At 41.6% G+C, this 21883-nt stretch overlaps 2 protein-coding genes across 10 annotated transcripts in view; one reads left to right on the top strand and one right to left on the bottom strand.

Annotated features, from left to right (window-relative positions):
* The window catches only part of SYNE2 (spectrin repeat containing nuclear envelope protein 2), a 156243-nt gene extending 152586 nt beyond the window's left edge, over window positions 1-3657 (top strand). For all 3 annotated transcript variants that reach the window (XM_015865456.2, XM_015865457.2, XM_015865454.2), the window contains 5 exons: window positions 289-417; window positions 659-850; window positions 1509-1598; window positions 1841-1887; window positions 2347-3657. In XM_015865456.2, coding sequence (XP_015720942.1) covers window positions 289-417; window positions 659-850; window positions 1509-1598; window positions 1841-1887; window positions 2347-2572 — 684 coding nt within the window. In that variant the 3' untranslated portion in view covers window positions 2573-3657. The remainder of the gene's footprint in view (window positions 1-288; window positions 418-658; window positions 851-1508; window positions 1599-1840; window positions 1888-2346) is intronic.
* Window positions 3658-4984: 1327 nt separating this feature from the next.
* ESR2 (estrogen receptor 2) overlaps window positions 4985-21883 on the bottom strand; it is a 75765-nt gene continuing 58866 nt past the window's right edge. For 6 of the 7 annotated variants that reach the window (XM_032444792.1, XM_015865467.2, XM_032444794.1 and 3 more), the window contains 5 exons: window positions 18743-19033; window positions 14580-14718; window positions 12266-12399; window positions 10522-10696; window positions 4985-9801 (listed from right to left, as the gene is read on the bottom strand). In XM_032444792.1, the coding sequence (XP_032300683.1) occupies window positions 9642-9801; window positions 10522-10696; window positions 12266-12399; window positions 14580-14718; window positions 18743-19033 (899 nt within the window). In that variant the 3' untranslated portion in view covers window positions 4985-9641. The remainder of the gene's footprint in view (window positions 9802-10521; window positions 10697-12265; window positions 12400-14579; window positions 14719-18742; window positions 19034-21883) is intronic. The other variant, XM_015865468.1, reaches the window with a different exon arrangement.

Here is a 21883-nt window from a genome sequence, read left to right as displayed (position 1 = left end):
AGACAGAGGGGCAGACTCCTACTTGTTTGCCGAATGGTTGCTCTCAATATGGAACACCTGTTTCTTTTTGTGATAAATTTGACTTGGTTGGGTTTGAAGGGTTTGGCAAAAATATCTTCAAACTGGATAATACTTTTTTTATCTCATGAATGTACTCGTTTAACTGAAACCTCCGTGATTGTTAATTAATTGTCAGCTCTTTCTCATCGGGGCTGGGTCTCATGTTTTGGAAATGCTGCAAAAATATCTTATTTCTCTTCTTTGCAAACCCCTCACTTCTTCTTCTAGGACTTCCATGATCAGAGCCAAGAACTGATCCTGTGGTTAGCAAGTGCTGAAGGCCGAAGGAATGAGGCACAAATCACAGATCCAAATGCTGACCCCCATACAGTACTGGAAAGCCAGAAAAAGTTAATGGTAAGTAGAGACTATAGCACCTCGCTTCTTCCAGTAAATCAATAGCTCTCGCCACAAAAAGAATGGCAATTTCATGTGTAGCTGTAACAGCAGTTCCCATATACTGGGGCTGGACAGGCAGATTGAGTTGTTCTTTAAAGCTTTCTGAAGCTCATCTGCTTATTGAAGCATCCACCAAGATGGAAATAACAGCTTGTTGTGCTTTTTTTTTTGTTTCTTTCTTGTTTTTCTTTCTTTTAAGCAACTGGAGAAAGAGCTGCTGGAACAGCAGCTTAAAGTAAACAGTCTTCAAGAGCTCTCTGCTTACCTGCTGCTTAAATCTGATGGCGAAGATTACATTGAAGCTGATGAGAAGGTCCATGTGATTGGAAAGAAACTGAAACAGCTTATTGAGCAAGTTTCACATGACTTGAAAACAGTACAAGGAAGTCTGGTGAGTCAGCTTGAATACTTGCTCAGGAGTCTTTTTTATTTATGAATAATAGCATTAGTTTCAATTCAGTCTTTTATAAATACTTCTCAGTAATTTTACCTTCAGAAGCTAAGAGCAGTCTCAATGTAAGGAAAAATTTTAGCACCACAAGGCTAGTTGGTTACTGAAATAGATGGCCCTGTGAGGTTGTGTAGTTTCCATCCTTGATGGGTTTCAAAGCGAACAGGAGAAAGCTTTTAATAACCTGCTCTGATCTCATGGCTGACCCTGCTCTGAGCAAGAGATTCAACTTGATCAGCTTTCTGAGGTCCCTTCTAACCTAATTGATCTTTGAGCCATACCACGTATCAGGCTCGGAGTGTGTAATGAACACACAGAAGTTCAGTAGTCTGCAGAAATAAGCTGATCAGTGAGAACTATTAGATGGAGATGTTTTCAAGTTAATACCTGCACGTACTTGTTCCTTAGTAGTTCCTTCTGGTTATGCATAGCAGATAACATTTTGTTACGCTAGAGAACCAGAGCTTCAATTACTGTTGGTTTTGCACAGCTAAAGTAACTGTGCACCTGTAGAGAAACAATGGAAGATGATTGTGATCTCCATTGGTTTTGAATTCTGATGATGCATTTTAAAGAGGGATGTGTTGTTACCTTTTAGGATAGCAGAGTATTCCTGCCAGTTCCAGATGACTTGGACTCAGAAGTCTATCATCCAGTTGCAGTGAAATCCAGCCCTCCTGTGAAGAAGGCTAGTATTTTTTATTTATGTGTTTATTTAAGCTATTTCACTATCAGCATGAAGCTTATTTGGGTGTGATTTGCTTGAAGGTTCCTCAGATGAAATCATGTCACCTTTTAGATGCACATGCATTATTACAGAACTTACAGCAGGACTGGAGGCCTACAGCTGCCTTCTTTTAAGAAAGAAATCCCTTGCTATATTGCTATAGTTTCTGAATCCTGGATAATTGATCCTGTTTCTCTCAACAGATCACAATAAGGAGAACTTCAGATGGCAGAAAAAACAGCAACACAAGGTATGAATTTGTATCAACAGGAGTGGTAAGGCGGCTGTTAGTGGCTGTTAGCGGCTTAAGTAAGCTAACATATAGATGGAGCTTCTCAGTTTCTGCACTGCTGTGCAATCTGAGCTTGTCTTCCCTCTTGAGAAGATCTTTTTGAGCCACGTGGGGGAATGTCTGAGTTTTAAGTAAGTCACCACCATACTTGTACAAAGCAACTTGCACCTTAGAGGCACTTAGTGAAAACAGGCTGTAAAGGAAAAAAATGATCTATAAAGAAGAAATATAAAGCTAATCTAACAGCTGGCTTTCTCCAGAGCAGTCTTGCATGCATTGATGTTACAGTTAAAGCGCTCTTGTGCAGTGGAAGGTACAGGGTATGAACCCCTGAGGTGCAGTTAAAATAACTTCTTAATTCAAACTCTGAAGTGCTGTTTCTGTGTGTGTTTGTGTGTGTGTGTGTCTTCTTTTCAGAGCTGAAAGCCACACACAGCCGACTCACGTGGTCCCTCGGTCCCCCTCCTTCTTTTACCGTGTGTTACGAGCAGCTTTACCCCTACAGTTGTTCTTTCTACTGCTTCTACTTCTGGCGTGCATGATTCCATCTTCTGAGGAAGACTACAGCTGCACCCAGGCAAACAACTTTGCCCGTTCTTTCTATCTTATGCTGCGATACACCGATGGGCCTCCACCGACATAGGAAGAAGCCCAGGGATCTTCAGTTATACCAAAACACACTCTTTGCGGTGCTTATTTTTATGCTGCTTCAATGAAACGGTGATATCACGTAGTTAAATACAGAAACTTGTATGCTGTGTTAGTTCCCTAAACAAACCACTGCAGCACCTTCCCACCCCACATACCCCTGCCCAAGCCTGTGCTGCAGCTGAATAACGCCTCACGTTTTAGCATTCTCTGGTGGATGGGAACGTGTTAAATTTCACATCTCAAAGTGTATATCTTGAGGAAGTTTCAGCATTTTTGTACGGGAAAATGAACTTTTTCTATAGATTTTTAAACTGTAAGCAACACACTTTATACTTTGATGCAATAGAACACTGTTTTGTAGCTGCAGTGCACTTAAGCTTGCAAGGTGATCAAATGCTGAGTTATTAGATGCAGAAACTACTTCACAGTAATCTCAATCACAGCAGTCGGTCTCGGGTCGGCGCGATGAATGAGCAGTTGAAGAGGCATTTTGCCCCAAACAATCACTGCACACAATTCACATTACTGTTACCTTTTGGAAGCTGCGATCACTGGGCAGAAACAGAAATCTGCATCTTTCCCAGTCTTTGTTACTATGTTTTTTATTCATCTGACACGTTCAATAAAAGGATGCGCATTTGTTTTGTTTTACATGTAATTTCCTAGTGGTTAGGACTGCTGTGTTGTCTTTTTGTACCACTTTTGAAATACGGAATTGTTGCAGTGCACGGAAATGGTTTCTAAATGCACAGGTTTTCTAGATGAACACGATTGTGTAGATGACTATCCCTGATGTATGCAAATACTGTAATGACTTTTTTAATGAAAGTGGGTTTTTTTTTTTCAGTTTTTAACCTGCTGAATAGTGTACAGGATCTTGGCAGAGAATTGTGCTTTTTTTCTTTTTTTTTTTTTTTTTTTATATATATATATAAAAACTTGCTGTAAGATTCTCCACCTTAAATATGAAATTTACAGTGTAGGCAATGGCTTGAGAAACATTGTGTACAGTCAGCTTCACCATTGCTTTACCTTTGTACAGTTTGAGTTCTCATTAAAACTCTGCCACTGTCTGCAGGGCGTAGTGGTGTGTGTGGTGTGGGGGCAACCTACGGTGTGTGCCAGCAGTGCTGACCCTTCTACACCCTGATCAGTCCACGTATTTGCATGCTCATACAGCGGTGACAAAAGCTGTATTACCACAGCAGGGCAAGAGAGGAAGAATCCCAGACTGGAATCTATTTGAGTTTCACAGCTCTGTAGTACCACGAGGTAGAGAATGGGCCCTTCCTCCCCCACCTCTCCTTCCTCCACTTCCTCCGCTATCATCATTTTGTATTTTGAAAGCAATTACTTTCAGATGGAGCTCATTTAAGTTTCTGGCCCTGCAGAAGTCAGCCAACTCTCACCATTATTTCATTGCCAGGTTGTCACAAATGCCCATGCAAACCTTTCTGCCGAGAACTAATAGTCACTTGCTGACATGATATTCAGTTCTGCTGCCATTAAGCAACTTAAGCAAGGGAAGAAATTGGAACAATGCTAAAAGGTCGAAGGAAAATTTCATAGCCTGCAATTTCCTTATTATATACAGTTATATCAAATTGTTGAGCTGATGTAATGTATAATATGAGGAGCTTTTATGAAATTATCTCCAAATGTAGCAAAAAAAGATAAATTCTGGGAAATTAAATGTTTTTTTCCCCCAGCCCTATTTTAAATAGTTTTACCTCTGTTTGATTATAGCCACCATACTACAGTATGGCTGACTTGAATGTCTGCTTCAAGCAAGTATGATACATCTCCACCCATCTCCTGCTGTCATCCTCTCACTCAGGCACTCAGCACTGAGTTCTTAGCAGTGAAGGGGGAGGAGGGGGGAGAGAAAGAGGACAGAAGCAATAGGGAGAGCAAAGTGTGCACATGCACAGCAGTGCATGGGCACTGTATGAAGGAGTGAAACGCCTCCAGCTGGTTGTGGGTTGCAGCCATCCTTGTGAGGGAGGTGAGATCCAGCAGATTTCAGCTGTACTTCTCCTCCTTCTCACCTTCTCAAACCATGGAATCATTTGAGTCAGAAGGGACCCTTAGAGGCTTCTAGCCCAACTCCTCCCCATAATTGGACAGCAAACAAACAGTCCTCCATTTTCTGCTTTCAGAACTGTTACAGGTTGGCACCCTTGCCATTAAATTTGCCCATCCCCGAAACCTATGGAGTCACTTGGAGCTGTGAAACTTCCTAAGAACTCCCATACCTGACAAATCCACCTACAGAATACAAGGTGACTGTGAAGGTAAGGATGAGACACTCACTTACCCAGAGACACCACGATTCCACACCTCATAGGCTCCAGAAAGCAGGCTGAGATCAGCTACAAGAAAGAAATGAGCAAAAACCCACATATTTAGGTTTCGTGATACCTGTTTATTCAGCCACAAACGTCTACAACTGTACAATGCATGCATCACTGGAAAAATACTTTAAATTCACAGAACTAAATAGCCAAGAGACAGGAAGGAGGTTGGTTGGCTTGTTTTTCCCATCCATGCCACATACATAAAACAAAAGGTGCCAACTTCACTCCTAACGCTGTTTGTTTCCACTCCAGACTTGCAGTGAGGATAAACTACTGAAGCTAATACCACATAGGAAGCAGGACTCAGAAAACTATGGACAATAGACATAAGAAATGTCCAGAAAGAACTGTTCATGGGTACTGTATCGCTTCACTACACAACGCTGTGATGAGTAAAGGAGGATTTGCTTATCAGCAGAAGCTGGCATTTTATACCATCGCAGTCTGCTTTTAATGCACTTAAATAGAAATCACTAACACTCAACAATGCGTTAGCGTAGGTGACCTCTGTGCTCAAAGAAGGGAACAATGGTTCTAAAATATCCAGATCATCAATAAAATGAAGCCTTGGCTATGAAACATACCCTGCCTTTTAACTCAACACTTCAGTAGTAAAACACTAAAAATAATAACAATACATTATAGCAATCCACTTGCTTTCCTTACTCTCATTTACAAAGCTAGCCTTAGTATCAGCACAATATACAACCACATCCTTAACTTTGCCAAGTTAAAATCTTGCAGGACATAAATAATAATGTCCAACTCTTTCTTCTTAGAAGAATGGTGACAACAGCCAAGGCACATCCCTGACTCCTGTCCATAGCTGTGCTGGCTTACAGCAGCCAAGGTCAGCTGTTACAATCTATTCTGCCATCCAGGGAACTGGCCAGAAGATCAAAATTCAACCTTAAAAACCAGTAATTGCTGTGACAGGACATCAGACTGTACTCGGTTTAAGGCGTCTCAAATGAAGCCATGCACATCCATACCTTGCTTTAAACATCAGCTGCCAAGGTATGAGCAACTTGTTTGCCATGGGCAGTTTTTTATCTTCATGGGAAAGGACAGGAAAGGGAGAGAGTTGCCTCCTTCTCTACCATCAGCTCTCAGTGCTAAGATCAAAATAGACTCCATAATGAACACAACATTTTCAATATATGAACGGATAAAGCACAGGCTAAGAAAAGGAGAAAGCACACTGTTTCATCAGAGTGCAGCTATTTTCTATCACTCAGGCAAGAAAGAACAACGTTGGACACACAAAAGCAGGCTCTGGCCCTGCTTTTAGAAGCCATTTGTGTCTAGCTCAAAGGAAAAATCTCATCCTTGCTTTCTTTATAGTTGGGACCCAAAGCTGCCAGGAATATCCCACAGTAAAGCGGTGCTGTGCCTCTAAAGAACCCCATCAAACCTGCAGCCATCAGCAACATCATTGTGCTCGGGCTGAGCTGCCCTTTGAATCCTTTGTGTCTGTTTGTACCCACATATTTGGCATCATCTTTCAGCAAGTCTAAGTTATATATTCTCTAGTGACGTCCAAACAAAACTATAACTCTTACCTTAGATAAAGCTGACCACTGGTAACAGTTTAAAAGGATAAAGAGGCACCTTTCCAAGGACTCACTGCATTTCTAGGAGCTCTTTAAACCACTCTAATGGTGCAAACACAGCAGATGTCTTTGATTCTCAACATGCCATCAAATGGAAAACAAAAACTTCCAGCAGTGAGAAGGAAGCTCTCCATTCGTTACAATGTTCCCCGTGTTGCATTCAATCAGGAAGGAGTTAACTGAAAAGTCACAGAATTGGAGGGCTTGGAAGGGATCTCTGGAGAGCATCTTGTCCAACCTCCATCTCAAGCAGGTTCCCTAGATATTATGGCACTACCCATATTGACACAGACAGTATGTGCGATCCGTCTTGCTTTCCTGCACATTTCATAGGAGCACCCAATCAGGCTTTGTCTCAGGGAAGGATTTTCCCACTCATCTTCTCCCCTCAGGAAGCACCAAATGTAATTTGCAAGAACACAGAGCTCTGGAATAGGTGTAGCATTGCTGGAAATGAATCATACATGACACCCTCATCTCAGCTCCCAGAACCACAGCACAGTCCAGGCAGAAACAGCCTCCTCTGGCCCAGTCCCACTCTGTGGCAGACGCTGATGTGCAGCAGGGAAGGGATGCTGCAGTGCAGCCACATTCTCACCTCCTGATGGGCCTCTGCAGCTCCTCAGTTCTTTCCTGCTGGACATGGAGATGCTCCCCATATAGGAGCTGAAAAGCACCGACCGCTCTGCTCAGGCCTGGGGTGGACACGGATGTTCTCCTCACCTGGGCTGCAGTACATGAGAAGATCTGTGGGATACAGACCCACAGTTACCCCAATATCTTACCTGGGAGACAACGTACCCTTGCTCATTGCCTTATCACAAGGTCCTTGTTCATCATCTGTGCCATACTAGAGACATACACCTTTCTCTTTGCCCACACACGAACCGTCACATTAATCCACAGACGTGAGAGCTATTGGGTTCCGCCCGTTTTAAAACACTGCCAATAGCTTTTAATGAAACGACATAACAAAACACAATCTGCTTTAATTATATCCCCCATTCCCATTTAGAAACAGTGTGGGAATCACAGCATGGCACAACTCTGCAGCACCGCCCGTCTATCAACCCAGAGCAAACTGACATCCAGACGTTTACTGTACAACTGACACCCTCTTCTCCCCAGTTTCCCAGCCATTTGCTTCAGGAGTGCACATCAACTCGACGCTTTTATAGCAGAACAAAAAATAGCACTTTGGTGTTTCTTTGAAAACAAGCTGTATTAAACAAAACAAACACACAGGAGAAGGAAAACCAGAGGAACAGAACTACATCGTGGGGAGGCCGGGAGGTGATGGCACCCAAGGATGTGATTTGACAGCAAAACTTCCCTCCAGATGAGTAAGGAGCCAATGAATTCAAGAACTGAACTTACTTTTTTTTTCCCTTTTTGTTTTCTTCTTTTTGTAGTAAATATGAGATAGGTGAGAAGGGCGCTGCTATATTACAGCTCTTAAAAACAATAGAAAGGTAGCCAGTAAAAACCCAGGCAGCAGCAGCATCCCGTATAGTACAAGATCAAAATCAAGACAAGAAATTTGTGCAACTCTCTGATGGTGCTTTATGCCCCTCCTATAAAAATACTGTCCCGGGCTTCAAAAAACACCAGGGTGAAGGGTCTGCAAGGAACTCAAAGCATGCAAAGGGGGAACGGCGCAAAGTCCCTCATCCAAAAGACTTAGGCTCAAAATGGACTTTTGGGGGTAGTCCCAGTTTAATGTCACCGCACCTGCAATGCCAAGAACATGCATGTATTATAAACGCCTCCACTGATAGCAACTGCAATCGTAGCTCACATCAAAATGCAATATTGGCAGTGACTGGAACAAATGGTGAGGTGGTCAGATGTGATATTTCCCTGCATTATTTTCCTTAGAAGGTGTCTTAAACACATGCAGAAATCAGCACTACAGGGAGGCCTCAGCCTGCATCCCAAGTGACATTCAACTCCAATGAGCCATCGCGCCTGTGAAACAAACCTCTGAAGGATCCTGCACAAAATAAGGAACAGCTTCAGGTGTCACACACTTGGAGAACAAGCAAGCAGCAAACCTGAGGGCAGCAGCTCTGCTCAGCCTCCCATCCCCTGCCTCTACAGTGAGGTTGGGGTGGGCAGGACCCAGACCCACAGGCAGTCAGAACGGGAGGGAATGCAGTGCGTTTCCCCGCTGATCTCACAAGCCCCGGTTAGCAGAGCATATATGAACGCACACAATGTTCACAGAGCAACCTTTTGTACCTAAACGTTATAATAGATTCAACATCGTTAATAAATATATAAAACAACATCTGCATCCCACAGACAGAACACATTTCAAAGGTCAGCACTGACTGAAAGAAGGTGGCAGTTTGGTGCTGGTTTAAAGCGCTGAGGAATTATACACAAGTAATAACATGGGTGTTAAGAACTTGCTCACAAAACGCAAATGTAAGCTTGGTTTCACATTTCTGAAGAGGCTCTGAACTGGCCCAAGATGCTATTCAGAATGGCCCTCAAACAAGGGCCCACGCAGCCATTGCATATTTAAGAACAAAGAAAACTCCTTTACACTGTGCACATCACCTGCAAAGCAGCATTCCCCAGTGCCCAGCACGCACAGGTAAGCAGATCCATCCCAAACACTGCTGCTGTATATTTCATACTGCCTCACACTGAAAGGAGATCAGTTAGTCAGTGCTCAAAAGGATTGGGCTGGGACACAGAGAGCAAGGCCCTGACCCCTGGCCCCGACACAGACCTCTGTCATCTCAACCCGGTCACTTTATCTCTTTGTCTCAGTTGCTTTTAAAAAGGAGAGGCGATAATTCCCTGTCTTGCAGGACTGTTCTGAGGCTTAATTTCATAAGGTGCTTTTAAGAGTCTCACAGAAGGCACTATAAAAGTGCAGCTATTATAATGTCAGAAACAGACAGAGGTGTGCGCCTCGCAAGCTTTTCCCAAGGTATCCCACAGTAAATCTAGGAGAGATGAGGACTCGCACCAGGTCACGCTCCTGCAGTCCCATCACAGCAGCTTAGTTTTCTCCCATAACTTTCAGTAAATGGAGGCTGGGTACAGCCTGCATTACAGGGCAGCCCCGTAGTTCTGTTCAGACCTGGAAATGTGAAACTTGTTCAAAGTCAGGATGTGTGACTGGGGACTTTCTTTGCCCTCGGAGCGTGTGCGCGTTCAACATTTCCAGCAGCAGGTCATACACTGGGACCACGTTTTTGCACTTCATGCTCAGCAGATGCTCCATGCCCTTGTTACTGCGAAGGAAAACAGAGAAAATAAAGTCAGTGATGCAGGTCTGACAGTACAGAGAAGGAAAACACTCATGGTTTCAGGAGTTTCTTTTTTATGAGTTAAGAGACATAACTGCTGCAGTCTGTGGGATCACCTACTGCTAACAGCAGTAACAACATCCTAATGCACTCAGGCTGTGATCTACCATCTAGAGAACCAAGATTTGTGCTTTCTGACCCAAACTGTCATCAGAAAATAATCCAGATGTATCACTCCTATTGAGATGAAAGAGAAAGCTTCTTTGGTGCCATAGACATGGGAGACCCATGTGCTGCAGTTGTAAATGAAAGGGGAATTCACACCACATTAACAACCTACGTCTCCCAACTGGCTGAGAGGGAAGACCATATGATAGTGGCTAACTTCAAGCAGTTGGCTTCCTCTCTGCATGTCCAGTGTTAGATCTTGCAGATAACTACAGGCTTTAAGAATCCTCTTTTCTTCTGTCATACAGCCAGCTATGATGACACTTTGCTGACTGAGATCTCTGCAGTTGTATCACTACCATATCACTATGCCAGAGTGTGGGATCATTGCCTATTTAGCCATACTAGGAAGGATAGTCTTACAAAACAGAGATGAAGAGCATCCCTCAGGGGCACTGTGGAGTTCTAGACTGACTCTGTCACTCTAAGAAGCAAACACAAACAACTGGTATATCTCTCACATCCTGTAAGATTTACCTTGCATGTCTGACATGGGAGAGCAGCATCAACAGGTTGGCCAGGCGAGTTGTTTGCTGCTGGGAAGGGATCCCACTCTTTGCAATAACCCACACCAGAGCATCTGTGACCACATTGAGCAGGTGGTGCAGCTTCCTGTTGCTTTCGGGTTCTTCTGCTGACAAGGGAAACATGCCTAGCAGAGAAGACAAAGAAATCCTGCTTGTGAGGCACAAAAAACTACGACCATGGGTCATCTTCCAATGTAATAATTCACAGGATAAGAAAAGTTGTATTTCCTGACACACATTCACACAGCCCAACACAATGCAAACAGCACTGCATGTAACACACCAAGCTTCAGCTTGTATTTCTTCATCCAAATTGGATTTCTGCATCGATTGCATAGTGATTGACTCTCCCAAATCCTCCCAAGACAACACATTGAACATAGACTCCACAGTCAGACTGAGCTCTGAGCTCTCTGTCTGTGGGGAAGCAGACATGTTCTCCATTCTCCAGGGCTTTTTCCTTTGAATCACATTACACCATACATTTTAGTTTCGTTCATGCTGAAAAGAAACCCCTTTCTTCTCCAAGTAAATCCAAGGGAAGGAGGAGAGCAGCTATTCTTACTGACCGCTGTAGGCTCCCAACAGCTCACCATGGTGCCACAGGACAGCACCTGCCTACCATGAGACCCCTCAGAAGTCAGCAAAAGCAGAAGAAAGGGGAGTGGGGAGGAGAAAGAAGAAACTGCCACTAGGAAAGCCTGGAAACTCTCGCTAGTATTCTTGATAGAGAATCCCAAAGATGCTTATGGATGGAGAAAGCTCCAGAACACCCCGAAAAACAGAAGTAACAGATAAACCTTGCTAAGGAAGGAGAGCCTTGAGAGGAGAAGGGTTTTTTTGAGAGGTGAAGCTTTTAAGAAAAGCCACGGCTAATGAGCATTTCTTTCCCCCTTTGGCTAAATAAAAATAAATGGAAGAGTTTTGCTGTCAGTTGAAATAATGGCTTCTGTTCTACAAACAAAGTCAGAAAACAGCTGGACTATTCCCCTTCAGAAACCTTGCTGAGAGTTACACAGAAGCTTCATCTGAAAACAATAGATGTAAACAGTATCATTATTCTACATACAGATGGTTTTCGGTTGTTTTTTCTTGTTTTTCTTATGCCCTTACAAAACGTCCTGGGGAATAGAAGGATTTTACCATAGGCTGTAGAAAGCTGCAAAGCAAGCTTGCCGTCCTCACATTCATCTTGCAGAACTGTTAAGTTATTTCTAGCACTTCTACTAATTATTTATCACTAAATAGAAATATTTCAGCACAATTGACTGCCACTCAGTTGACTAAATAATGTTACTAGAGCAAAGAACAGGCTTGTATAGGCATGAAGCAGCATCATCCATGACCAGGATCCATGGAACTCTGAGCTGCACTCCTGACTGATCATTGGGGTTTAGATTTGAAAAGGACATACCCACCACCTGGGTCACAAACCCCAATTTGTGAGCAGGTTTTCAGATTTGGGTTTATTCATGCAGTTCTTTAGAGCAGGATAGAGACCCTAAATCCAAACAATATAGCTTAGAAGTTTCTTGAGCAAAACCCTCTTATGATTTCATGAAGTCCCTTTTTAGCGTTCCCTTTGAATTCTGCCTTATCTCATTTGATATTTCTGTCATTTTTAGACACTGATTACCCAGCCGCAGTCGAAATAAGTATAATTTGGTGAGTGTCAGAGGCAATTGTGTACTCACTGGAATTGAGGAGGATCATTGCCTTGACACACAGATACTCCTTGTGCTGCAGTTTCAGCTCTCGGAACCTCGAGGTCATGGCCAGGAGCATATCAAAGATTTCCAAAATTCCCTCTACGCATTTCCCCTCGTCCCTATGGAAACATTTAAAATGTTACCAAAAAAGTAGAATTAAGGAACTCTGACTCAGCCAGATAAAAGCCAAAGCAAAAAGAATGCTGCAAGAAGCCTATCTGTCTGGTCTGTGGGAGCATTCAAAAGCTTCTATCAGGAAATCTAAATGGAAAATTACAATGGCATAAGAGGTCAGCACCTCTAAGAAACTAATTTTCTCTGTAAAGCGTTTAAAGTGCTTACAGGATTGACCACAGGTAAGTATGGACATATTTCTGTAAAGAGGCTTTAACCTCACAACCAGCATAATTTCTGATAATCAGCTTTAAACTACATTCTACAGGGCAGAGCATGGCACCTCCTTGAATCATTTTCCATAGTGCTTTCACAAGGAATTCATGCCACAACCTATGACATCCCTGTTTGTACCTGACAGAGGACTAAGGTATTAATAATTAAGAAAACCTGACTAAACTAAGTTTCTCAGAACAATAAGATAATTCCTACAACCATCCAAACCACCTGTTGGAGGTGTTCACTTTTGAATAGCTTTGGATTTTGTCTGGCTGGTTTTGTTTGTTTATGGTTGCAAGTGAATGGTGATTGTAACCTCCTCCATTTTGGATATTAGAAACAGGAACGTTTCTAGTTCTGAGGATGAACTGAAAAAATACTTACACCTTAAGCCATTCCAATAGGCTTAAAATGAAAACTGAGGTAATTTTAAACCACTTAAGTTAGTGCTTCAGATTTTTTGTTAAAGGTACTGGAATTACAAAGCTGTAAAGCTCTGTGACGCCGTATTCAAAGAGATGCTTCTTACACCACCTGTAAGCCAAGAGTTTTGCCTGCTGTGTTATTAGGGACACACCTAAGGACAGTGGTGCATGAGCACTCCTTGCTACCAGAGGAAGGTGATGAGTGCTCAGGCTGAGGCAGGCAACACCACCCAGGAGCTGAAGGTATGGCCTGCAGAAAGGCAGCTGCCTCATTACTGCATGGCTTCTCTTGGCAAAGAAATTCAAGTTTTGGAGGAGGACCAGCAGCTGGCAGAATCAAGACAAAGGCACAAGCGTCAGAGAAGTACGTCTACAAAGACTGTGGGGGGTAATGGAGCTAGAGTTCACATGAGCGTATCATAGAAGTAATATAGGGTGCACAGATGCTTGCTAGCTCCCACTCTGTTAAGTCTTATGGAGTTGAAGGAATTTATCAAGCCATCTCCATTCAGCTCATATTAGCTCCTGAGGAACTGAACATATCATACATCTTCAGCAATTTCTTATCATTGCATTGAATAACCTAGCGTGCCCTCACACTGAATTTTATATAAGAAAACCACAATTTACTTCAAATCCTATGTAATTCAAATTTATTTCTCTTACTAACCCATTTTACTTTCTGAATCTATGAAGGCAGTGATTATTTAGCTCAAGCCCAGATTGGTGCAGATATGAATTTCCCCAGGTTGAAAAGGTTAGGAGAGACTTTGCTCCTTGCCAAGACAGCAGATTCTCTCTCTGACTTTTTACCAACAAGAAACCCAAATCAAATTGTTCTAGCTTGCTGTGGAAAAACATCTTTACTAATCCATATTCTTCCCTATTGGTACATAGCTATGGATAAATAAGTTTTAAACTTTCAAACACTCTACTTAAGCTTGAAGAAAACTTTTGGTATTTAACACCAAATTACTTTTTAAAATCCCTTTTGGCTAGTGCTACGAAGATCATTAATGTAAATATGAAACTACAGGAAAAAATCTGAGATAAACTACTCTAAGTAATTAAAACAGAGTCTGAAACTTTCTCTACTCCTTTTTCTTCTTTATTTTTTTAAGGGTTAGGGAGAAAATCTATTGGCCAATGGAAGCTGTTTGATAACAGAGCAGATTGTGTTGATGTCTACAGTTTTAGCATCTGGAGCCCTGGGCCAAAAGCATCAAAACCTACAAAAACAGTGAAAAATACAGAGAAACTCAACACTGTTATGTGGTAGTGGAATTCAGGAACTCTCAAGTTCAAAAGCACTATTTATGCTCAGCGTGTGAATTCTCAAGATAGAACTGTTAAAATACAAGTGAATTGTATTGTTAAATTAAACGTTCACATCATCTCCAATATTTCATCCCCTCCTTTCTCCATTCATCTCCCTCCAAACACACTCACTGAAGGGCTCTCAAGAAGCTGATTTCTCTTACCTGTCCAGTACAAGGTCCGGTGCGAAAATTAATTTCCCAGGATGGTCGATCGATCTCCACATTAAACCAATCATTAAAACTTCCAGCCAGCAGCTTTCCAACAGCCTGACTTGGTCATAGAGACTGAGATCAATGAAGCCTGAAATGATAAAAACAGCGTCAAATAAATCAACTTGTTTACATCTCTGTTTTTATAAAAATGTCTTGAATATACAAAAAAAAAAAAAAAAGAAGAAAAAAAGAAATGTGGGTTGTGAAGAAAGATGGAAAAAGAGACACTGAAGTCCAAAGTATGCATTGCTGCCATCTCAGTTGGGAACATAAATAGCTGTGGTTATCATTGACACACGTTCCACAAAACATTTGAAAGGATAGAACCATGGAACCCAACTTAGAGTTGGAAGAGACTTCTAAGGGCCATCTAGTCCTACTGCCCTGCAACAAACAGTGACACCACAGCTCAATCAGGTTGCCCAGGGCCTTCCCCAGCCTTGCCTTGAAAGTGTTCAGGGAAAATAAATAAATCAGAACAGTGCTGAAGTGCAATCAGCACATAGGTGAATGCAGACCCGCCTTACATGTGGGCACCTCTTTAGATGACAGTCCCGGAGACTTCTTGAAGGTACCAAGGACCCACTCTGGAAACTCACATCTATTAAAGATTTATCACATTGTATTGTGGAGGACTCCTATGAAAACAGACCATTATTTTCCCACAACATATAAGGCTGCTGTTTGCAGGGTTGTCACTTGGTGTTTTGTTTTGATCTCTGGAGGCAGCTATGTTTTTGGGTTTGTTCAGTACCTATGAAATAAGCCACATCATGGTCACCTTGTGCTGTCACCTTATTTCTAAATGCCACTTGTTGATCAAAGCAAGGAAAAGACAAGGGTAGTTTGTGATGGTAGTAATGTCTGCATCACCTCCACATGCAGCACCCCAGAAGCAAGAACAGAATTGATGCAATATGACATAAGCCCTTTTCTAGCATTTAGTTCTCTCTGGAACTTCCAGCAAGTGCCAGATAATGTAGCAACACAGCCAGAAGAGGGAAAAAGTTGTTGCTTGCCCCTTCTTCTGCAATAACATGCAAGAAGAAAAGCCTTGGAGAAGGAGTTAAACTCCATAGTTCTTAAGGGTCTCTTCTGACTTGGGATGTGTGCTGTACATTTGCACTGCCATGAAATCTGCTCCCAATGATTTATATTAATGTATTCCATACATTTTCAACTTAATAAAGTACTGTCCAGGAAGGCAGTCGGAGACATCCCTAGGTTATCATAAGCTGGATAATGCGTACTCTGGCTTTGCATGGCTGAAAACGTTGCCTTTCACACCAAGAGCCTTACTCCTTTACTCTGAGAGGAGCAAACAGGAGCCTACAAGCTGTGCTTTCCCTCACGGATTACACTGTCAAAGAATTTACTACAGAACTCATAGCCAACGGCAGATTATCTGCCAGACCCAAACCCTCATCATTTAAAAAGTGCTTTTAGTAAAATACCCATGGAAGTTTGAATAGAATAAACCGACAGCGATGGTTTCCTGGGAAACAACAGCTCAAAGACATTTCAGGGGGTTATTTAAATCAACAGTTACAGAGGCGTGCGCTGATTCCTCCACCATAAACAACCAGTTATGGGGTTGAAAAACAAATCCCAGTAGAGCTGTCAGACCAAGTCCCAGTTTTCAGTGTAAAGGTAATTAGAGATTCAGATGTATCCCAGATGGCACCTGCTAAATACGCATTACCAGCACCAACAGTATGATTTATGAACATTGAGCGCTGCTATTAGGACTATTCCTTTTCTCCTTGTAGCAATCATGTTTAAAGGTTGAGGATAGCACATTAGCATGACAGCTCCTATTGCAGAATCTGAAGTCCCTTTTCATTTGCCGCAGAGTACATTAAATTGCTCATTTTTCTGTGGCTGTAGAACCCGTCCTTTAAATTCTGTGTTCTATATCTAATCCTTTAGTAGACATTACTAAGATACACTGCTATAACAGCACAAGAAAAAAAAAAAAAGAAAAACAGAAAAATCATTTTCTTCTGGATGTGCAGTAGCTACCCAAAGATATCACTCTGGCCAGCCACTGTGTTCCATAATGAATCCAAACTTCAACATCATGACAACATCCCATCTTTCAGCCACGAGGATACAGCCATGAGGTGTTCAGCACTTTTAAACTAGGTGAACAGAGTCAAAGGGAATTACGAAGCTATGTTATACCCATTGATAACATCAAATTAAAATCAGTGGAACTCATGCGAAAAAAAAAACATAACAATCCAGTTGTTGCCTTCTACTTTTATGAGCAACAACAAAAATTCAATCCAATAAGCCAACTGTATACCAAAAATATACTCACAGAGCAAGATGCGTAATAAAAGAAGGTCATTAGAAATTAAGTAAAGGAAAAAAAAAGCAGAGATTTAGATTTCCTCTTCAGACAAACCCCTACCAGCATATAGCACATACAGCACTAGGACACTAAAAAGATTTGCTTTCACTTTCACTTAAGGATGACCATCACAGTAATATCCATCTACTAATTTAGAAGGGAAAAGTATTAAAATCATTGCAAAATTAGTGCTCAGCTGGCCTTTAGTCAAGAGCTATTTTATTTATTTATTTATTGCATGGATCTAGATAATAAACTTCAGGGAAGAATTTGCAAACTGAAATCCTGCAGTCTGAGTTTCATCATCACGTTTATTTTTTATAGGAAGAAAAAAACACACGTTCAAGAAGATGCTGTAAAAGCCACATTATACTGTAATGTTATTTGTAACTGGGAACATGTTGCATTTCACATCTATTTCTGGCATTTTTCTGAAATAGTGTTTATTTCTGTTCTGTGTGACATGAGTGATCGCAAAAAACAAACACACGTGATCAAGTGTAAACATTCCCAGGAGCTTTTCTAAAGGACTTTGGTCGCCTCAACAGGTTCTCTTCATACAATTCTCTTACTGCTAAGAAAAAGGTTTTACTTTTGACGTAAACTGAAGACAAACTAGAAGTAAACAATGTCAAAACGAGTTGATTTGGAAGTTGATTTTCCTTTAAAGTTCGAAATACAACAATTTCATTTCTGGCCAAGGCTGTGGTTTCTTTTGTTGCCATTCTCATTTTTAAACTGACATAATTAAAAGTAAAAGCCAGAAATGAATCTGTAATTAGAGAAGTTACTTTATTTTTTTCCTTTCAAATATTGCTTAATTGCTCTCAGTTTAAAATGATCCAAGTTAACAGGAAAATCCCTTCACAAATAGCTAGCATGGTTTCAGATGATCGTGCAGTGCTAGCAGCTCCATCCCAGCACCCAGCCTGGAACCTGCACACCTGAGAACTATCACACTTGCACCACTCAACACAGAATCTTAACCAGAGCACTCTGTAATGAGGAGATGCAGCCTTGCAGCCTTGCAGTGCAGACTCCTCAGTGTGGATGGACAAGGCTTAGGACTGCTAGATGCAATGCAGAACACATCTGCTGTGCAAGGCACATGCAGCTGGAGGACTCACTTCTAGCAGAGCATTATATCTGAAGTTAAAGAATAACACACCCGTGGACACCTTAGGGAGCAGTTATGTTCAAGGCAACATGCGTAGTTGCAGTTAATGCTCTTTGCATGACCAACAGCTCAAACCATTCATGTTCATTTTTGGTTTGAAGGAAAACACACAGTAATTCTGAGATCGATACAGTGTACCCCAATCTGGTTCTCTCATGTACCAATTATGTCAGCTGAAGCAGTTGTGAAGACTCAGTTCTTGGCTACACAGCAGTTTTCACCAACTTCAATACTAAGTCTTCATTAGATTTTAAGGAAACCACTTGTGTTGGTTTTGTTTTCTCCAATAGCAGTCTAGTTAATACACATTTGATTAATCAGGCATTTAAAGCTGATGAGATAAAAATTACACCAACTTTGCTTTTTAGCAACCTCAACAAGTACTCGACTAACAAGAGATATCAAATTATGGCAAGGCTGTTTTCTGATTCAAAATGCTTCCAAGTGAAGTTCTGAGAGCAATAATTTGTCTGTGACTGCTACAGCATAGAAAGTATAAGACTTGCACACTACGCATTTATAGTTCTATGCCATTATGACATCAAATGAAATAGATAAAAAAGAGATCGAAACTCTTACCAGGAATTTTTTTGGCCCATCCAATCATGTGAACCAGCTCTTTGTCTGCCAGTTTTGTCAGGGACATCATCATGGAGGCCTCGGTGAATGGTTTGCTCGGACGACTCACCAACACGTTGGGAGGCTCAGCTTCAAGCAGAGTTAAGACAAACTGTTCTGGACTGACTGTGCTGAGGAGGATCTCTTTTACACGGGTTGCAGCCTCGTTGTACTTCTTGGTTTTGCCCATGCAATCTTCCGAATTACGATGGCGGCGCAGGATTCGATACCCACAACGTTCTCTTCTTGAGCCTGACACAAGAGGTACACAACCGCATTGGAATATGTTTCTCTCACTGTTACATTGTACAAAACCAAATGTTTGGGGAAGAGGGGGAAAGCCCCTCAACAGTGGATGTTCTAACATTAAACATCAAGTTTCAGACTTTCTGGAACATCCAGCACTGACCCAACTTTGCTTCAGTGAAGCAACCTGAAGAAAAAAAATAACTGAAAACAATGTTCATTTCTTAATCTACTTTACAAGTCCCCGGGAAAACACTATTGACATCAAAAGGAGATAAATCGAGTCTTTAAATGCAACTAATGAAAACTGCTTAATTCTGCTAATAAATTTTGTTTTAAATGTTAATTGGGGAAAAAAAAAAATCTAAAGTTTGAGCCATGAGTAAATATCTCAGCCAGAAGCACAGCTGGGCCTCACTGCTAGCTGGGTGCTCAGCTAGGGACATACTGAAAGGTCACCTGTCTTCTCCCTACATCCAGTTAAGCCAGCAGGAGTTTCCCCAAAGAGAACTACAACTAGACAGAGCAAGCCCCCACTTTGGAGTTACAAGTGCAGAATGCCATTTCTCTTTCACAGAGCAGTCCTTTTACAAAGGCCTTAAATTCTCAGAATGACTTTTTACTGTTCATTAAGACAACATCAAACATTCTCTGCCTATCAGTATTATTGGTGGGATCACTGTGATCTATTCTTGAAGAGCAGCTGTGGAAAGAGACTGAGGGACTTTTAAACAGTGGGCATCTGATGCAGTGCTCAGCCATATGGTGTCTGTTTCCCTCACACCTTTTTTGTTTATTTATAAATAAATTTTGGCATTAACTAACATGCAAGTTTTCATCACATTAAAAAATAATAATAATAAATCAAGTTATTTAAAATTATTAAGTTACTAAATAGATTCATAAGCTTGAATCCTCCAGCAGTTAATAGTTTCAACATCAGTAAGAAATTTTCCTCTAAATCTTTCAAAAGACAATTTTTTGTGCTAGCCAATGCTTTTACTGACATGATATTCAAACACTGATTTTCCATATATACATAAATGCCAGTGGTTGCGTAAATCTATATCAGATCAACATTTATTATTCTATTAGTACAGACTGGGGAGTCTAAAAGCATAGTAATAGGCTGTCTCATTTTGTTTCAGTTCCACAGACTACACAAAAGCATCCTTTCATGTAGTGCTGCTATCCTGACACCACTACAGCTAATTAAGCCTTTTTGGTGTGCTGCCCAAAACAACATCGTAGCCACAGAATGTGATTCTTCTTTATTATTTGTTATATACTTCACAAAGCACATGAAGAAAAAGGAGTAGATGAATAACAAAGGTGGAAAAATCCTAATAGCTCCACCCAGCACCCTGACTTGGCTAACCTCGTGGCTATCAAAGAACAATGACCAGCCTGTGGTCTGGAAATCCCACCAGATGAGTCAGCTTTTCAGTTCTCTTGTAGTCACCAGAAGTTCCAAGCCAACTTCTAGCCATACCAGAGGATCTGGGTGTCGCCTGTCAATAGGGCCATGGGTTTGGGCCAGAGACACATTTGCATGCATGCATTTGAGCAAGAGAATTTGTGAACAAGACATCTGGTATATCACAGAAATCAAAGGCCAGCGACTGAAAACACTAATGCATGAGAAAAGAACTGAGTACTAGACACTGGTTCTTGTGACCTAGGGAGGTAGGGGCCAGCTGCCTGACAGACAGAGTGTTTAAGCCCAGCTACTGGAGGGATACATACTGTATAAAACCATATATTTGCCACTACTTGTATTTGCGTAAGTGCTAGATGTAGTGCCTGCCAATTAGCATGGCTGGCTGTGAAAATAGGTAATGAGTTTTAGTTAATGGCAGCAGATGTTCATGTTTGCTGTTAGCAGACATAGTGATGTTGCAGTTTCCCTTCTATCAAGCTACTGGCCTCAGAAATTTTTAAATGTTCTTCATCCACCCTATCAGTTGCATAGAACATGAACTGTCTAAATTCTAATGAGGCAATGCAATTCTGGCTCTGAGCTTCATCTAGCAAAGTAAGAGGTTCATACATTGACCAAATTAAAAATAAAAAGGGGTGAAGCACACACACACACACAACCCAATTTCAGATGCTATTGCTAAATTAGATGTTGGGTGAATGCAGACTGTCAGTGGTGGATGTTTCCAGATGATGTGGCTGGCCAGATCACAATCCTGTCTTGTCTTCAGCAGCTGTCAAGCACCAATTGAGTCAACCTGTGAGAAGGATGAGATGTAGAAGCCAGTCAGGTATAACCTGAAGGCATCAGAAAGACTGGCTAAGGACTAACAAGTCTGCCTTGACTTTACAGGTGTGGAACTTTAACGACACATTGTCACAAACCTCGTTTGCTGCCTGTTCAGTAAACTGCATCAGATATAACAGGGAACTGTAAAGAAGATCTGAATATAAGAAAACACCCACTAACTGGAAGCAGATGAGATTGGAGAAGACAAACAGGCAAAGCTGGCTCATTGAACAGTTCTCTGGAATGGAGGAACCCAAGCGGAATGAAGCATTTGGAGCAGTGTTTAGAACCAGCTGGAAGTACTGGCCTAAATTCTGCATTCATTGTAGGAAAGGATGGTTTTGTACCCTCAGAAGGAGTAAGGTGAAATGGCTTGATATGGCAGGACATTTACACAAACACTGGATTGAAGGAAAATAAAATAAAAATAAACAGGGAACTGCAGAACTAGTTCTAATTTCACTGAGTGAAATCTAGTTAGAAGCTGCCAGAGAAGCTGAGAAGCAGATAGGGGAGGATAACATACCAGCAGAGACAAACAGAGCTGAAGGCATTATTTTATGGTACATTTACAGAATCAACCTTAA

Source organism: Coturnix japonica, chromosome 5 (genome assembly GCF_001577835.2).
Source record: "Coturnix japonica isolate 7356 chromosome 5, Coturnix japonica 2.1, whole genome shotgun sequence".
In the NCBI taxonomy this organism is placed as follows: Eukaryota; Metazoa; Chordata; class Aves; order Galliformes; family Phasianidae; genus Coturnix; species Coturnix japonica.
The sequence above is the reverse complement of the archived record's forward strand: the minus strand, read 5'-3'. Positions and strand labels throughout refer to the sequence as shown.